The sequence below is a fragment of the Neofelis nebulosa genome, chromosome 1 (genome assembly GCF_028018385.1).
Source record: "Neofelis nebulosa isolate mNeoNeb1 chromosome 1, mNeoNeb1.pri, whole genome shotgun sequence".
In the NCBI taxonomy this organism is placed as follows: domain Eukaryota; kingdom Metazoa; phylum Chordata; class Mammalia; order Carnivora; family Felidae; genus Neofelis; species Neofelis nebulosa.
Window position 1 is genome coordinate 66,727,310 of NC_080782.1, and position 19,567 is coordinate 66,746,876.

Genomic DNA, 19,567 nt, shown 5'->3' on the forward strand with positions numbered 1-19,567 from the left:
GTTCCTCTTAATTTCTAGGTCTTTTGTGTTTTTGCTGATTTTCTTGTGGATCTCAAGGAAATGGAGAGGTAAAGGACTGAAGCTTAATCTGAGAAGTTACTCTGTGAGAGAAGTGAACCCAAAGGTAGAATGGGGGACAGAGGCTTCAGGAGGAAAAGGAAGAAGGATTAGGCCATGCAGCCTTTTAAGACAACAAAGGAGAGAAACACAACCTCTGTAGGACTGAGATTTAATTAGTGTGGGGAAGTAGTGATAGATGGGGGCAGGGAGACTGGTTGAGGAATATGATAATGTGACAACATAGGGATAGGTTTTAGTAAAAAGTACCCAATGGTTTTGGAGTGTGGACAGATTTTGGTTCGAATCATTGCCTTGCCACTTAAATAATGGACTAACTTGAATGGGCTTAGGCAAGGCACTTTCCTCTTCAAGCCTCAGTTGCATTTTTTATAAAATGGGGATGTTATCACCTGTCTTGTAGATTGAAGATTAGAAATTCATGAATATGACATGGCTGAACTGTGACTTGGGCATAGTAAATCCCTGTTATTCCCTATCATTTCTTTGGTCTTGTGTTAAAAAATGCTGTTGGTGTTTAAAAAACTTGGATGCTATGTCTAATGGGAATATATTAAAGGCATAATGTATTTGCCTCAGAGCATAAAGTTATTACCCACCAACTATCATAGGTACAGATGTATATATTTATTTAAAGATCTGTTTGGCTATTTCTTTGCTCTAAGAGAGATTTTTCGGATATTATTTGAGGGGAACATTTTAAGTAATTGCTTGCCTTTGGGTGTTTTAACTTCTTTTGAAATATTTGCTTGGGAAATACCAATTTGGATCACTTACAGGTTTATGGTCTAAAAATGTTAGGAAAATTGCATTGGTTGAAAGGTTTAACAAGCCCCATAATTATAGTGGGAGCTCTATAGGTATATAAATTTGGTAGTTATTTCAGCTTCTACCATTAACTTTTTATTTTTTGTTAATATTTTATTTTTTTAGAGCAGTTTTGGGGTCACAGCAAAATTGAGGGTAAGACACATAGATTGCCCACTCTGTCCACACATACAACTTTTCCTGTTACCAACATCCCCCACCACAGTGGTACATTTGTTTCGATTGATGAACGTACATTGACACATTATAATCGCCCAAAGTCCATAGTTTACCTTGGGGTTCATTCTTGGTGGTGTACATTATTTGGGTTTGGACAAATGTGTAATGACATGTTTCCATGATTATGGTATCCTACAGATTATTTTCACTGCCCGAAGTCTGTGCTCTGCTTATCTATCTATCCCTCTTTCTCTGCTAGGCCTCCCTTCCTCACCCTGTAACCATTTTTTTATGGTCTTCATAGTTTTGCCTTTTCCAGAATGTCATATAGTTGAAATCCTATAGTGTGTATGTAGCCTTTTCAGATTGGCTTTTTTCACTTGGTAATATGCATTTAAATATCTTTCATGTCTTTTCATGGCTTGATATTTTAGTGCTGAGTAATATTCTATTGTCTGGACATAACACAGTTTATCTTTCCATTCACCTGTATCTTGGTTGCTTCCAAGTTTTGGTAATTAGGAATAAAGCTGCTTTAAAAATTGATGTTGGGGCGCCTGGGTGGCGCAGTCGGTTAAGCGTCCGACTTCAGCCAGGTCATGATCTCGCGGTCCGTGAGTTCGAGCCCCGCGTCAGGCTCTGGGCTGATGGCTCGGAGGCTGGAGCCTGTTTCCGATTCTGTGTCTCCCTCTGTCTCTGCCCCTCCCCCATTCATGCTCTGTCTCTCTCTGTCCCAAAAATAAATAAAAAACGTTGAAAAAAAAATTTAAAAAAAAATTGATGTGCAGGGGTGCCTGGGTGGCTCAGTTAAGTGTCCGACTTCAGCTCAGGTTATGATCTCACAGTTTGTGGGTTCGAGCCCCGTGTCTGGCTCTGTGCTGACAGCTCAGAGCCTGGAGCCTGCCTCAGATTCTGTGTCTCCACTCTCTGCCCCTCCTCGACTCGCGTCTGTCTCTCTCTTTCTCTCTCTCTCTCTCTCTCTCTCTCTCTCTCTCTCTTTCTTTCTCAAAAATAAATAAACATTGAAAAAAAAATTTAATGATGTGCAGGTTTTCAGGTGAATATAAGTTTTCAACTCCTTTTATATTAGATTTAAATAACTAAGTGGTATATTATTATTGTGAAATTACAGTAGTTAGAATTAAAAAAAATATATTTTCCATGTTTTGTCATAATACAGTTTTATGACTTGTATCTAAGGAGTAAAAGCCTTTGCCAAGCTGTAATTTGACCTTTTCCTTTTAGTCTCAACTTTTGTATTTCTTTTATTGAGAGAACATCAGTATTGCCACATTCAACTGAGGCAGAAATTGTTCCCTCTGAGGTCGTTGTGTCATGAAATACCTCTTGCTTCTTGAGTACACTGTATCTTACATTCTGTATGCATTAGCTTTTGCTCCAAAAACCTTGTAAAATGATGATAGCACGTTAAGCTGAGACAAAGGTCTATCAGGAAACTATAATAGATTATTGTTTTACCATTAGTTCAGAGAAAACTGGTATGATACTTTGAAATTTTGACCATAAAATATGACAGGTTTTTTTTTTTTTTTTTGGTACCCCAGACTATGTATTTTTATCTTATTTTCTGCCTTTGACATACATTACATGGCATATACATTTTATGTCATTGAGATAATGGTGTACATATACTTAATTACATATTTTTAAATGATTCTGTTTAGAAATACTCCGGTTTCTAATGTGAAATTCACTACAACTATGAAGTTTATGTAAATTGTTTTTGAAATTCACATGGTAGTACTGATTAGGTGAATATTTCATCTGAATATCCATCTAGTATTCTGCATAATCCAGAGAGATGTTATTAAAAAACTCATTGTATATTTTTTGAATTTGCTTGATTTAGACTATATTTTAATATTAGCTGTATCTGTCACTATGGAATACCAGTTAGTTTCAATTTAATCTTTTCCTTAACTTCAGATGGGCTATGTGTATGTGTATAGAGCAACACGAGTCTCTCCCCTCTCGACTTTTGCATATGAGAAACCATAGCAAATCACTTTTAGCCTTTTGGAGCTTAAGCAGAGTGTTTGAAAAACAAGAGTTTCCCACCTCTGTACCTTTGAGAGTGCAGGGATGGTTGTATGAAACAATGGGTTTTCCTCTAACTTTTTTGGTTAATATGAACTTGTTCCTCTTTTAGCTATGCGGTCAGAGAAGAAGCGTCTTAGGAAGCCAAGCAAGTGGCTTCTGGAATATACAGAAGAATATGATCAGATATTTGCTCCTAAGAAAAAACAAAAGAAGGTGCAGGAACAGGTGCACAAGGTATGTTCCAACATTTCAACAGTTTTTTCATCAATCCTTTTAGGATACTGCAGATTTGCCTTCAATATTATATTTTGTCTGCATGGGATAATAAATTTCTTAACTGGGATCTTATTTTTTCAGCTTTTTAGGTCCAGCTTCTGGCACAGTACCTAGAATATGCTAGTTATACAAGAAATGTATAAATGTGTCTATGCACTGTGTATAGTTATATATATATATATATATATATATATATATATATATATATATATATATTTACATATATATATATAAATTTTTCCCTTTTCTTTCAAAGAGTGTTTAATGATTTAGGGTGAAGTATTTAGTAAAATCATAGAATATAAATTTGTATGGTAGGATCGTAATTTTTTTTTAGGATCGTAATTTTTTTAAGGAAATGTTATTGATACCTTATTTGCTTTATTTCTTAATTCAATTTTTTTTTAAGTTTTATATTTATTCAAGTAATCTCTACACCCAACTTGGGGCTTGAACTCATGACCCTGAGTTCAAGAGTTGCACACTCTTCTGACTGTGCCACCCAGGTGCCCCTTGATTCAGTTTTTTTAAGCTGAAGCACTTTATTTTTTTCTATTGAATTTTTTAAAATGTTTATTTATTTTATTTTCGAGAGATTGAAATAGAGCACGAGTGGGGGAGGGGCAGAGAGAGATTGAGGAAGACAAAGAATCTGAAACAGGCTCCAGACTCTGTCAGCACAGAGCCCGATGCAGGGCTCGAACTCGGGAATTGCAAGATTATGACCTAGGCTGAAGTCGGATGCTTAACCAGCTGAGTCAACACAGGCACCCCTAAGCTGAAGTACTTTAAAGTAAATTTAAGACACTTTACTTTCTCCTCCTAAATAATATGCGCCTCTAAAAAATAGAACGTTTTCCTTCATAACTGATAAAGCATTACTATATCTCATGTGATCAGTTTATCTGATAAGAAATCCATATTTAGCTTTCCTCACTTGTCCTTTAACCTTTATATTTGGTTTATCCATTCCAGGATTACACGTTGTATCTGGTTGTTACATTTCTTAAATTTCTTTTAAATCCAGAACAGTTCCCCTGTTTTATGACCCTATCTATCTAAGTAATGAGAGTACCTTTACAATATCTCCCTTCTAGATTTGTATGATTGCTTCTTCATAGGTGTCACTAATCTATCCTCTTTCTTACTAAGTCGAAAACAATTTGATGGATTCACATTAAACAATTTTAGCTAGATTAAATTATAGGTGCTATTGTGTCATATATTCCATGACATTAGAAGGTATTTAACATTCAGTTGTCTACAGTCTTGACTGATTTCTTCTAAGTCATATTTTGCTCCCTTTGATCAAGAAGCAGTATGTGTGTGGGGCACCTGGGTGGCTCAGTCAGTTGAGGGTCCAGCTTCGGCCCAGGTCATGATCTTGCAGTTTGTGGGTTGAGCCCTGCCTTGGTGCTGACAGCTCAGAGCCTGGAACCCGTTTCTGATTCTGTGTCTCCCTCTCTGCCCTTCCCCAACTCATGTTCTGTTTCTCTCAAAAATAAATAAACATTAAAAAAAAAAAAAAATCTTTTGGGGCGCCTGGGTGGCGCAGTCGGTTAAGCGTCCGACTTCAGCCAGGTCACGATCTCGCGGTCCGTGAGTTCGAGCCCCGCGTCAGGCTCTGGGCTGATGGCTCGGAGCCTGGAGCCTGTTTCCGATTCTGTGTCTCCCTCTGTCTCTGCCCCTCCCCCGTTCATGCTCTGTCTCTCTCTGTCCCAAAAATAAATAAAAAACGTTGAAAAAAAAAAAAAATCTTTTGTGGGTGGGGAGGATTATCACTATGGCCTTAAAGAATTTTTATAGTTTTACTGTATCTTAATTGCATTTTCCCCTTTTTAAAAAACTATAGTGAAATCCATATAAAATTTAGAATTGTAGACATTTTTAGGTATACGGTTCTGTCTTTAAGTACATTCATTCACATTGTTGTGCAACCAGCACCACCATCCATCATCTCTAGACCTTTTTTCATGTTGGCAAACTCAAACTCTGTACCTGTTAAAGAATAACTTCCTACTTTACTCTCTTCTCAGCCCTTGGCAACCACCATTCTATTTTCTGTCTCTATGAATTTTTACCATTCTAGTTACCTCATTATAAGTGGACTCATACAATATTCATTCTTTATGTCTAGCCTGTTTCACTTAGTGTAATATCTTCAAGGTTCATTCATGTTGTAGCATGTGTCAGAATTTCATTTTTAAGTGCATTATTCTTTTTAACACTGGAATTACAGCAACTTTGTGGTCTATGGATTCTACTTCTATTTTTTGCCCTTAGGTAAGTTCCCGCTGTGAAGAGGAAAGCCTTTTAGCCCGATGTCGATCTAGTGCTCAGAACAAGCGGGTGGATGAGAATTCTTTGATTTCAACCAAAGAAGAGCCTCCAGTTCTTGAAAGGGAGGCTCCGTTTTTGGAAGGGCCCTTGGCTCAGTCAGAACTTGGAGGTGGACATGCTGAGTTGCCACAGCTGACCTTGTCTGTGCCTGTGGCTCCGGAAGTCTCTCCACGGCCTGCCCTTGAGTCTGAGGAATTGCTAGTTAAAACACCAGGTAAGATGGGGATGGGGTCTCAGTATGTAAGTGGATAGGATTTTAGTATGTTGTGATGAAAAGCTAATAGTGTATCTCTATATAACAAACTACCCACTTTTCTCCTGGAAATCCCAAAAGTGCTGGCTAATTGAATGTAATTCAGTGACCATGAATTGGTGGTACTCTGTCCAGAAGACATTTTAAAAACTACTCTCCTTACTCTACTGTTGATCTTCATGACTGTCAATCAAACACCATGTGAGTGAATACTTAGGATAACAGTGTTTTAGGGAGGGACACTACACAGTGTAATAAACAAATGAAACTTATGCTTCAGATACTAGCTCTACCAATCCTTGTGTTACTTAGAAAGTTGTTTAACCTCTCAACATGTTTCCTCATATATAAAATGGACATCATAATGTAATTTACCTGACACATAGTAAGCAGCTAATTATAAATTCTCCCTTGAAGTTAACCAATTGCTTTTCACTTTATCATTCTTTATATACATGTCAACCTGGTGGGAGCTGGATCCAAACATATGGTCTTTAATTTACCTTCTGACTTTTGAATATTATAGTCACCCAAGGAAAATTTTGAATGTAACTTTTTTATTTTTTACATTCCCAACAGTAGCTTGTGGTGTTATTCCTTAAAGTAAAAAAAAGTATCCCAATTGTGCTTATTAATTAAGGCAGAATCACAAATACTTTTAAAAGGAGTAATAATGAAAGTTACTGTCTCATTATTTATGAACCAAACTCTGTTATTAGGCTTTTTTATATAATTCTTAAGAACAGCCCTACAAAGTAAATGTCTCTTTTATTTGTTTAGGAGTAGAATAAAAATTGTAATCTTGGTGCTGTTATGCTTGGAATTCAGGCTCTACTCCACCTTCTCCTTTTGTCCTTACTAACAGTTAATTAATATAAAAGCAGTTTTGCCCTTTTGATTTTTCCTTTAGTCCTTTTATGAGAGATGTACATAAAAACATCTTCACATTAGTTTGTATCTGCACTGAGAACTATTTTCTTGTTTTATGTTAACTAATATTTTAGAATAAATAAGTTCCTATCCTGTCCCTACCCAGAAGATGAGGAGGAAAACATAAAAAATACAGTGATTCATTTTTCTGTGGCATATAGATTTTTTTTTTTAAATTAGCATGTGCTCAGTTTCTAAACCATCTAATGAAAAGATATATGCATTTCAGGAAATTATGAAAGTAAACGTCAGAGAAAACCAACTAAGAAACTTCTTGAATCCAATGATTTAGACCCTGGATTTATGCCTAAGAAAGGGGATCTTGGTCTTTCTAAAAAGGTATGTTATTTTAGTCAATTCTAAAATATGATTAAACCATATGGAAATATGTGATTTTAAAAACAGAGCTTTTAGTAATACTTAGCAACATTGATGCACACTTAACATAGAAATTACAGAATGTTACAGTATATACATTTGGTCTAAGATTCTATATTGAGAGACTGTTCTCCATTTGTGTGGACATGTGTATCAGTTGTTTTTAGATTTTCTTTTCAAATGAAAATGAAAAAAGGTTTTAAGATTGAGTAAAATTTGTGTTTGTTGTCATTTCTTTTCCAGGCTCAAATCTCTTAACCTGATTTCTACCTCACTTCTGTCTGTATACGCCACTAACCTACTCTTATCCCACTGCCCTATTTTCATACCAGCTAAGAAAAGACTCAGTTCAGTTATAAACCAAATAGAAATATTTGAACTTAAGTTTTTGAGTTTGCAGACTTGGTTTTCATTAGCCAAGAAGGCATCATTAAATAGTAGATGGAGATAGAAAATTGTTTTCTAATTCTATAATGATGATAGCTGGATATTAATTTTTAAGAAACTTCCTGTTGCCCATATGTATGAGGAGTAATTCAGGGTTTTAGAAATTAAGTTGTTAGGACACACAGATTTCCTTTTTTTTTTTTTTTTTTTTTTTTTAATTAAAAAAAAGGGTTTTTTTTAATGTTTATTTTTGAGAGAGCCAGAGACAGAATGCGAGTGGGTTAGGGGCAGAGAGAGAGGGAGACACAGAATCCGAAGCAGGTGCCAGGCTCTGAGCTGCCAGCACAGAGCCCGACGCGGGGCTTGAACCCAAGAGCTGTGGGATCACGACCTGAACTGAAGTTGTACGCTCAACTGACTGAGCCACCCAGGCGCCCCACAGATTTCCTCTTAAATTTTTTTCTTTAAAGAAAAAAATGGAGATTGCAATCAAATCACAAATTGAGTTTTTAGACTTTTTTCCTCAGCTATAGCAGCCTTCTATCATTTAATCCTATATTGAAGACTCTAGTTTTGTCACCCATGTCAATTAGCATGTAAATGTAAAACTCAATATTTGTGTTTTTGTACCTCATTTTAAAGGCTGCATTATATTCTTTAGTTCTTTTATTCTTTTCAATGTCCTAAGACTGGGACTTTGTCTTTGGACATGGACTTTTCAGTTCTTAGGTTCATCTGCTCTCTGAACTTTATCTGCAGTTTGTACAACAATCAGTGACAGTATCATGTCCCCAAATCATCATACTATCATTGCACCTTATACTTTTAAGGCTGTGATAGTTTTCTTCTGCAGTGCTTCCCCTGCTTTGTCTTATTCAAATCTTAGCCATTTTTTTTTTTTAAATTTTTTTTTTCAACATTTTTTATTTATTTTTGGGACAGAGAGAGACAGAGCATGAACGGGGGAGGGGCAGAGAGAGAGGGAGACACAGAATCGGAAACATAGCCATTTTTAAGATTGTTGAAAGAGGGGGCACCTGGGTGGCTCAGTCGGTTAAGCGTCCGACTTCGGCTCAGGTCATGATCTCGCGGTCCGTGAGTTCAAGCCCTGCGTCGGGCTCTGTGCTGACAGCTCAGAGCCTGGAGCCTGTTTCAGATTCTGTGTCTCCCTCTCTCTCTGACCCTCCCCCGTTCATGCTCTGTCTCTCTCTGTCTCAAAAATAAATAAGCGTTAAAAAAAAATTAAAAAGAAAAAAAAGATTGTTGAAAGAGGTTTATTGTAAGGGACAGGGAAATTGGGATTCAGCTGAATATTTTGAGAATGGAAGGGACATTTGCAATCAGGTGATATCTTTAGTAGTGTTATACAAGGTGAATTATGTAAGGCTGTGGGATCACTGCTAGAAGTGAGATAATGACAGATTTTAAAGAAAAGCAGAATTTGGGGCAATTAAGTAAATGATCCCCCCCCCCCGCCCCATTTTATTGATATGTAATTGACATACAGTAAGTGAATGGTTTGATTGATCTATATGGTGAGCATTTGGAAATTTGCTGCTGTATTTTGTCTTGTTTTCACCCCAAGCTCTAGTACCTTTACAGCAAGAATAGCATCCATTATGTTGACTTTTTGTGGCCACTAAATTTTGTTTTACACTCATGTTGAAGAATATTTTTATTGTAGGAGAAGCCGTTTTCTTGGACTGGAACTAATTTATACAGGCATTGTTAGTAGGGGTATAAAATGTGTAGGAAATTACTCTTGATATCTAAGTGTTTTGAGTTTTAATGTTGCTTTCATTTACATTAACCTGCAGCCACTTAAATCAGGAAGACATTCTGTGGTTCAGAGCTTTCCAGTATATGTGCTTCTGAAGTGAGCACTGATCCAGAGCTCCTTAATATTTAGAATTCATCAAATAAATAAGTCTTTGTAAAAATAATGGCATAAATTCAGTTTTAAGAAGATAGATTTTAAATACAGGGTGGTATGAAATAGAACAGAGATGGTGGGTCGGTTTCTGGGACCATGCCCTTTGTCTTTGTCTACCACTTCAATCAGAACACCATTCTGTATCTGCTTGATCTATTGGGGGTCGCTGCATAATCCCACCCACCTCTTATCCCTGGTTTTTGAAGGAGTATGTGTTTGTATGAGTCTTTTGGAGTTGTGTTTTTTGTTGTTGTGTTTTATTTCATGTCTTTCCCCATATAGTTTCTGTTCAATCCATTATTGTTATACTGGTTTTTTTTTTAATTTTAATATAGCTAGGATTTCTGTATCTGTGACAGTAGACAGTTCAACTTGTGGCATATAATACAAAAGGTTTATTTTCTGTTCCTTTGTAAACCTGTTGCATTTTACTTATTTGTAGTGTTATGAAGCTGGCCATTTGGAGAATGACATTAATGAATCACGTGCTACATCTCATTCTAAAGAGTTTGGTGGAGGTGCGTATTTTTGAGATTTAAATGTTTGAGATTTAAAAAAATGTAATGCGGAAATAACTAGGAAACACCTTGTCAGCTAACTAGAAAAGTTGTTACATATGTAAGCAAGACCAGCAAGGTTGCAACTTCTTTTTTTTTTTTTTTCATTTATTTTTGAGACAGAGAGAGACAGAGCATGAGCAGGGAAAGGGCAGAGAGAGAGGGAGACACAGAATCGGAAGCAGGCTCCAGGCTCTGAGCCATCAGCACAGAGCCCGATGCGGGGCTTGAACTCACAGACGGTGAGATCATGACTTGAGTCGAAGTCGGACACTCAACCGACTGAGCCACCCAGATGCCCCGCAAGGTTGCAACTTCTAAGACTTGTTTGCCCAAGGGGCTCCTGGCTGGCTCAGTTGGAAGAGCACGTGACTGTTGAACCCAAGGTTGTGAGTTTGAGCCCCATGTTGGGTTTGGAGATTACTTAAAAATAAGTAAGCAAACTTTAAAAAAGAAAAAAAAAAAAGACTTGTTTGTCAAAATATGCTTCCCAATAGAATGCATGACACTAGAAAATTGTCTGGTCATCTTGAGTTTCATGCTGAAGTTAGAATTACAGATTTAGAATGTAGACTCCTGGAATTAGAATTCTGTTAGAGTAAGTAACTGGTAGGAACAATAGAGAAAATGAGCTACTTAATTTTCTTATTAGATGGTTCTCCAACTCTATCATTACTTTCTTGGCTTTGATTCAATCTTTATTGTGTAGGACAGAAAATAAGGAGTCTGAGTTGAGAGGGAAATTACAAGTCATCTAAGCCAGTCTTTCACAAATAGTTTCTTTTACCACATCTTTGATCTTTGGTGAGTGAGTATATGCTTGAAAAAGGGAGCTTACATTTCAGTCTGGTCCATTGTGGTTGCTTCTTAAGGGCTTTGAAATATTTTAAATTGTTTTTTAATCTGACTCCTGAAACTTAGACATGGTGATCTTGGTTCTGCCAATTGGAGGAATGGGCAGCTCTTTATTGAGTAACAGATACAGTAATCATAGTTTGTGCATTTGCTCTACCATGTCCTTTGCTCAGTTCCTTTGTTTAGGACTGTTAATCTCTAATCCATCGAAAGCATTATAGAGAATTAGGATATTATCCATATTATCCCTATTTTATAGAGAATGTGAAGATGAAAGAGGTGGCAGACTTGGGAGGACTAATTCCAGACGTGACCACATTCATTGCGACACTACCATCTTGTTATACACCCCAAATTTTCTACATGCCAATTCTTTGTGTCACTTTGATCATCTGCCGGTGCCATTTATTGATTACTGTTATTTCTGAAGTGTTAGGCCAGATTTGAGCACATAGCATCAGATGTGCCAGCAAAGGATATCATGGGAAGGTTATATTGCATGTGATCTTAAATGAGCACATCTTTAAATGTGACCCATGATTATTAAGTTTTTTAGTAAGTAAATCTAGCAATATGTTCACTTATGTTAATCTTGTGTGCAAATATAATTTCATCAATTTGCTTGCTTTAGGAAAAAAACTTTCAAAGTAATTATCAGCTCTTCTCTTACACTTTTATACTCCAGTTTTTGTAAAACCTAAAACTTATTCTTTATCTTTTGTAAATTTCATCTGAATATTTTAGCTACTGAGAAGTTTGAACCTTCATTCTGCTATTCTGTTAATTATTCTTTTAGTTATAGGCAGCCAGCAGCTTTGATAGCAGAGCTTCTCCATCTGTATCAGGCAGTCCCAAGAAGAGAATACTAAGCCAGTTTTCCAAAGTCTAGCCTTCATGTTGATACCTAGCCTAATTATCCTGGAACATTTTATGAAATATTAGTTTAGATTCCTGATATTTCTGTAACAAAGAGGTGAAATAAGTATAAAATATAATGAGGGAAGGACTGGAATTTCATTTTGTATATAGGCCATGTTAGAGCATGCATATATTTTCAATTGTTGGATGTTCAACGTTATAGTACCATTGCTAAATATCTTTTAAGTTAGTAAATGTATTAAGGGAGATCTCCCTTTCCTCAAGCCAGATATTATGTATTTCAGCTTTTCATCTTAATCCTTAAATCATATAGTGCTATAATGTACTATCTTTAATTGTGGAGGTCGAATTTTAGTATCTTTTCCTGACTACTAAATGTATTTCCTCCCCATTTACAGGATGTTAAAGTCCTTTGAGGAATTAAGAAGTTTTTCATTTCAATCATGTAAAATGAAATTGTTTTAACCTACTTATACATTTACTATTTAATCTGTATGAGGCAGAATTTATATGTGTGTACCTATTTTCCCAACTAATTATGTAGTTGTGGGTAAATCTCCCCACCCTGTGCCTTTATCCCTCATGTACAAAGTTGGGGAATTAAATGGGCTTTAAGATTGGTTTTTTATTCTAACATTCCATAATTCTATGAGGTCCTTTTAGTTGAGGATAGGAGTTCTTGGACATGTAAGTGATTAGCCAGGAGGTAACACCTGTTTTCCTGTCATAGGCACTACGAAGATATTTGATAAACCAAGGAAGCGAAAACGACAGAGGCATTCTACAGCCAAGGTGCATTGTAAAAAAATGAAAAATGACGACTCATCAAAAGAAACTCCAATCTCAGAGGTATTACTCAGTTCCTCATCTTTTGACCTTCCAAAGCAAATCTACTTTTTACAGTAGAGGCCACATCCCTCTTTCCCTTGAGTTAAGAGTAATGTTCTACTGAAATAGCTAATGAAAAGCTGTAATAGGAATCCTGGAGTAGAAAGAGAGTCTGATGCTAGTAAAATTCAGGCAAGACAATATATGGCAACTATGGGTATGATCTTTAACATCCTATGCTCTAGGTGTCTGATAAATTTTGTAACTGTTTCATCACAAAGTAAGCTTTTTCTAAAACCAAAGAGCACAATGCCAAGTAACCATATAATCTGAGTGAACTTTCATACTGCCCTTTTATAGTTGAGACTGCTACATTTAGAGGGGAAGGAAACTCAATTTGCTTATTTCTTGAAACCAGCATCTGCTTAATTTTAGAATAATATTTATAAACATTGGCTTTAAGGAAACAAAGGTGGATTTAAAACCATTTCCTTGCAGAGCATCAGTGCAGTCATTGATGCCATCTCTGGCTTTTCAACTCAAGTTAAAAGAGAAATAGAGCAAGTCAGGTCAGCATTACACATTATGATACAGAGTGTTTCTTTCCAGAATAATTTGAATAGAATGCCCAAGGTGGGCATTATTTAGGAAACACTGATCTTGGAAGGACAAATAAGTAATCAAATAAACTTAAGAATGTTTTCTCTCCCTTAGTGAAACCTTAAAATGGAACAGCTCAAAAAGTTCCAGTGGAACAGCCTCAGAGCAGTTAGTGGCAGGGCATGAGGCGCCCACTACCCGCCCAATCACAGCAGGGTTAGAACTAACATTGCATGCAGTCCGCCCGCGTGATTGGCTGAACATCTGTAAGTGCTTAATGGCTAGACAAATAGCAGCCCAGAGGGCGGGGGTCAAATGGAGGAGACATGAATAATACAGATATGGGACATTATTTTTTCTCTGCAAGGGAGAACTGATGACACACAGAACGGCTGCAAGCCCCAAGGACACTGTTGAGGAGGGTGTAGAGAATGATCATGGGATGCCAGCATCGAAAAAGCTGCAGGGTGAACGAGGCGGAGGAGCTGCACTCAAGGAGAATGTCTGTCAGGTAGAAGATGTTTCCCACTTGCATTTTGATTGCTTGCTTGTCTTTTAAAAGAAGACCTCTTCATGTCTTAATAAGTATATACGTAGTACCTACTATATGTCAAGAGTTTCCATCACTTTAAATTACATCATATAGTCCTAACAATCTTGTAAAGTAGATTACCATTATTATCCTCGCTTTTATAGATGAGGAAACTGAGGCATAAAGATGTTACATAGCTTGCTTATAGTCACACAGCAAAGCCAGGATTGAAACCCAGGCAATCTGGGTTTAGAGTCCTAACCACTCTGTTGTATTGCCTCTCTCTAAAGAGCCTTTATCAGACTTGATAGTAGAGTCCATTAAATGGATGCTTTGATTATGCTCTCTCTTTATGGGCTTGATTTACCTTTGTAAATTCTTAAAAGCTGACATATAAAAAATTGAAGATACTTGGTTTTTCTTCCTCTTTTCTAATTAAAATGGCTAAAAAATAAAAATAACCCAAGCCCAGGATATGCTATGATGAACAATAGAATTTCAACTTTGTTTCTTTGTTCATTTTCGCTATTATATAAAGATTGATCATATTCGGGTGAGCACCCAAACACACTGTTAGTCCTCAGAGAGTGTATGCCCACAAAGATTATCAAGAAAAAAATGGCTAAAGCTATAGTGGCCTTATGGCCCTGGATTGTTTGGGCACTCTTTGTTTAAATCTATTGTCCTTGGGGCGCCTGGGTGGCGCAGTCGGTTGGGCGTCCGACTTCAGCCAGGTCACGATCTCGCGGTCCGTGAGTTCGAGCCCCGCGTCGGGCTCTGGGCCGATGGCTCGGAGCCTGGAGCCTGTTTCCGATTCTGTGTCTCCCTCTCTCTCTGCCCCTCCCCCGTTCATGCTCTGTCTCTCTCTGTCCCAAAAATAAATTAAAAATGTTGAAAAAAAAAAAAATTAAAAAAAAAAATAAATCTATTGTCCTTGTATAATTTATTAATATTGTGTCCTTTTATTATGGTTCCCAATCTGAAAGATGAATTACATAATCATCCCAATTAAAGGGTTAGTCCATAACATTTGGTTAATTTTAAAACATTATTCTTTGATATGTATTGTAATTGAAGTTTTCCTGTTTAAATGATGAAAGCAGACTTGTTTATTGTATATAAAAGCTGGTATCACTGTTACTGTGAATATATAAAACATGGCAGTTGTCAATTTTTATGTGAATAGGAGATAATGAAAGAGACAAAGTTTAAGACTAACTTACACTATAGGTTGATTAAGACCTTGGGAGTCTGTCTGTTCTTAACCCTGGCTGCCTCTGGCCTTTTCCCCAAAGTTCTCCTACTCATTTGTTTATTTAAGTTATGATGTTAAGTGGCCAAGACCAGTTCTGTTTCTTGGGTTCTTAAATGTATTAGACTTGCCTAGTCACCTTTCCTCACCCAGTAAGTATAAGACTTTTTGTCATTTTTATATTTTTCTGCTAATCAGTATGGGGAAACAAGTCAGGATGTTAGAGGCATAAAAGTAACAAATGTTGGGAATTTGCAGAATTTTCATAAATCTTACGGTGTTTTGAAACAAACATCCAGATCTTTATTTCCTAAGGCTCTATCAAAAATGGCACCCTATCTTAGATGAGATCATCTTAGAAAAGTGGCCTCTCTGAGATGGTTGTAGATGTATCTCAGAGTTCATTCAAACCTTGAGTAGAGCCCTTTTGGGACTGTTACAACCCAAGTCTAGCTAGTCAGTATCTCTTGCTTAAACTATTAGAGTAGCTTCCTTGATTGTCTCTTTGCTACTGTTCTCACATATCTCATTCTTGAACTCATTTTCCATGTAGTAATCAGAGAGATCTGTTTTTAAATGAATATTTAATTTTAGCCTTCCCTTGGTAAAGACCTTTGATGGTATACCTTTTAATGAGAATAAAATCTGAAACTATACCATAATGTGTAAGGCCACACAATCAGGCTGTTGCCTTTTTTTACCTCATCTTCTACCACTTCTAACTTTTGTTCCACTTTAGTCCACTGATTTTCCTTATGATTTTTAGACATGACATAGTTTTTCCTGTCTGTGGACTTTCTGTACTGGTCTTCCTGGTCTTTCTGTCTGACTAAATGACTGACTAGTAGCTCAGAACCCTGTCTGAGAGGCCGTTCCTAATCACCCAATCCAAAATAGCTATTTGAATTCTCTACTTAATCTTATTATCTTTCCTGTTTGTTTGTTTACTTGTATTTTCTGTTCTTAGAATATATGAACCATGAAAGCCAAGGGACCTTGTGGTACCTGGCATAGAGGAGTTAATCACTAAATATTGGCTGAATAAAGAGAGGGCTTTCTGCTTTCTAGAAAGCTGCTAGTTAACCTCTGCCTTCATGAAGGCCTTCTGTTCGGGACTTTAAAATCCTTTTTCTGTCGACATACCTGTTTTCTTTCTCTTAACAGAACTGTGAGAAACTGGGTGAGCTGCTGTTATGTGAGGCTCAGTGCTGTGGGGCTTTCCACCTGGAGTGCCTTGGACTAACTGAGATGCCGAGAGGAAAATTTATCTGCAATGAATGTCGCACAGGTGAAGTAGATACAGAAGGATCTTCTTCCAAAGATGGTCTGAGTTTTAAGTTTTATAGGAAAACCCAACATTTATTGGATGCACTGTTTTTGTGGCGATACTGGGCTAGTTGCTGCAGACACGGATAGGTGCTTTGTAATCTTTGCCTATAGAAAAGAATTCCAAGTGAATAATGACTTTATGGTATAGTGTGGTGCAAAAGTATTGTAGTAGAGATACATTTAAAGTGATAGGTAAACAAAGATGAACAAGTGCCACAGAGAAAAAAAACTGAGTTTGGTTTTAAGAGAGACATGGTCATTGGTGTGGGGAGAGGAAGAATAGAAGGTCCAATAATTAAAGTATAGACTGTTTAGGGAATAGGAGGCATAGGTTTGTGTGTTTAAGGTATTTTAGGGAAGAGGCATTGGTAGTGACAAGGAGGATTTCTGGATTACTGTCAGTGTTTTCTGTTTCTTGAGCTGACTGGTGATTACATAAGCAAGTTTATTTTATGGTTATTTGTGAACTATACACTTAGGATGCTGTACTTTTCTGTGTGTATATCATATGTCAACAAAACTGTTTACCAAAAGAGAAAGACCTATTTTAAGAGTTCTAATATACAAATTGGGTCAGAAACTAAGAATGGTCAGATGGAACCAGCCTGTAAAGTACCTCACAGGCTGTGCTAAGGAGATTGCTCTTTCTTCAGCATTATATGTGAATGTTACAGATTTAAAAAAAAATTTTTTTTAACGTTTATTCATTTTTTAGAGAGAGAGAGAGAGAGAGAGAGAGAGAGAGAGAGAGAGAGAGTGAGCGGGGGAGGGCAGAGAGAGAAAGGGAAGGAGACACAGAATTCGAAGCAGGCTCCCACCTCCGAGCTGTCAACACAGAGCCTGATGTGGGGCTCGAACTCATGACATGAGGTGAAGTCGGACTGAATGTTACAGCATTTAAGTAATAAAAAAAATAGGGGATGACAGCTGTTACACTCCTAAGTCATTGAAATCGTAAGTGTGAATGATCCTGCCCTGAGTGAAAGCATGTGTAGAGTGAGAAGCAGGCGGACTACAGTACTTAGGGCATGCCCACATAGAAGAACTACTGGAAGGTGAGGAGGAGCTAGTCAAAGAATGGCTGTGAAGCCGGGGGCAGTGGGGTGTCATAAGCAGTGGCAGATGTGGCAGAGAAACCAAGGAGGTCCTGGCGTAAAAAGAGACAGTTGTATTTGTCAGTGAGGAAAGGCTTGACTTTTTGCCAGAGGGTGCCATACTAAACCAGGTTGAAGGGTGCCTGGGTACCAGTATACGCTATTTCTTATAGAAGCCTGATACCATGGAAAAGAGGGCAGTAGTTGAAGCGAGGATATTATAGGGTCAAGAGGAAGAACATCTTGAGTGTTGGTAGGATAAAGGTTAAAAACCACATAGAGAAATAAATTCTTATAACAGAAGAGGGAATCATTGGAGGAGTAGTTATAGAACAGGAGAGAATAATTTTGAAGAGGCAAAAAGATAAAATAGGAATGTTCCTTGAAGTTGGGAGGCAGAAGAAGGAAGCTGAAGTTTTTTTCTTACATTGGTGAGAATGATGGGGAAAGGTGGTCTCTCGCTTGAAGGATAGAGTGTAGGTTTAGAGTAGTCCATGTGGGAACAAGAGACAGAATTAACTTGTGTCTTTATTTATTTTTTTTTTAATTTTTTTTTTTTTTTTAATATTTATTTTTGAGACAGAGAGAGACAGAGCATGAACGGGGGAGGGTCACAGAGAGAGGGAGACACAGAATCTGAAACAGGCTCCAGGCTCTAAGCTGTCAGCACAGAGCCCGACGTGGGGCTCGAACCCACGGACCGTGAGATCATGACCTGAGCCGAAGTCGGACACCCAACCGACCAAGCCACCCAGGTGCCCCAACTTGTGTCTTTAAATAAGTGGCTCTGTCACATTGAGTTATCTCATCTTTCTGCCACTACTTTTAGTAGCTTGTGAATAAAAGCTGGAAGACAAGATAGCTGTGGGTCATTTTGTCCCTGCATGGTGGGCTTTTTGATCATTATGGAAAATAGTGCCATCCAGCCCTGTAAATGAAATTTAGAAAAAAATGTTTTGGTATGTGCATATCTCTTATCCTAATCTTAGAGCTTCTTGCCTTTTGTGCAAATGATCCAGTTTTGCTAGTCTTACCTTTTTTTTTCTTAATATTTTATTTTATTTTTGAAAGAGAGAGAGAGAGTACGAGCAAGAGAGGGGCAGAGGGAGAGGGAGATAGAATCTGAAGAAGACTCTAGGCTCTGAACTGTCAGCACAGAGCCCAACACGGGGTTCAAACTCCTGAACCGCAAGATCATGACCTGAGCCAAAGTTGGACGCTTAACCGACTGAGCCACACAGGCACCCCACTGGTCTTATCTTTATTATAATGTGATATTCTCTGACCAAGTTAAGGCAAAACTATTTTTTTTTAAGTTAGCCTCACTGAAGTATAATTTACCTACTATAAAATGCACTCATTTTCATGTATGTTTTGATAGGTTTTGATAAAATTTATATACATCTGTGTAACCACAACCATGGAGAAGATTTAGAACATTTCCATCACTTCAGAAGGTTCTCTTGTACTTATTACAGTTGATCCTTATGCTCCTCTCTCCCCCAAATCTTATTTCAGGCAAATAATGATCTGCTTTCTGGTACTACACATTAAATTTATACTTTTTAAGGGTTTCATATATAGAAGTGGAACAAAACATATATAGTTTTTTGTGTCTGGCTCCATATAACATTTCTGATGCTCATCTATGTTAATGTGTGTATCAGTAGTTCATTCTCTGTCTTAAAATAGTTTATTGAGGTATAGTTGATGTACAATAAACTGCACAAAGTGTAGTTTGATATGTTTTGACATATATATGTCTGTATGTGTATATAACACCTTGTGAAACCATCCCTCAGCATAGTTAATTTGAGATTCAACAACATTGTTGCAGGTTCATTCCTTTTTATTGCTGGGTAGTATGCCATTGTATGGATATATCACAGGTGGTTTATTCATTCATCTATTGATATACATTTGGGTTGTTCTCAGGTTGGGGTATTACTAATAAAGCTGCTGTGAACATTCAAGTCTTTGGATGGACACATTTTCTTTTTACTTGTGTAAATACGTAA

The 19,567-nt window shown here is 37.2% G+C and overlaps 1 protein-coding gene across 8 annotated transcripts in view; it reads left to right on the forward strand.

The window, feature by feature from the left end:
- NSD1 (nuclear receptor binding SET domain protein 1) overlaps positions 1-19,567 on the forward strand; it is a 148,887-nt gene that overhangs the window by 91,468 nt on the left and 37,852 nt on the right. For all 8 annotated transcript variants that reach the window (XM_058724337.1, XM_058724370.1, XM_058724348.1 and 5 more), the window contains 7 exons: positions 3,236-3,360; positions 5,686-5,956; positions 7,155-7,264; positions 10,066-10,141; positions 12,645-12,763; positions 13,710-13,853; positions 16,291-16,414. In XM_058724337.1, the coding sequence (XP_058580320.1) occupies positions 3,236-3,360; positions 5,686-5,956; positions 7,155-7,264; positions 10,066-10,141; positions 12,645-12,763; positions 13,710-13,853; positions 16,291-16,414 (969 nt within the window). The remainder of the gene's footprint in view (positions 1-3,235; positions 3,361-5,685; positions 5,957-7,154; positions 7,265-10,065; positions 10,142-12,644; positions 12,764-13,709; positions 13,854-16,290; positions 16,415-19,567) is intronic.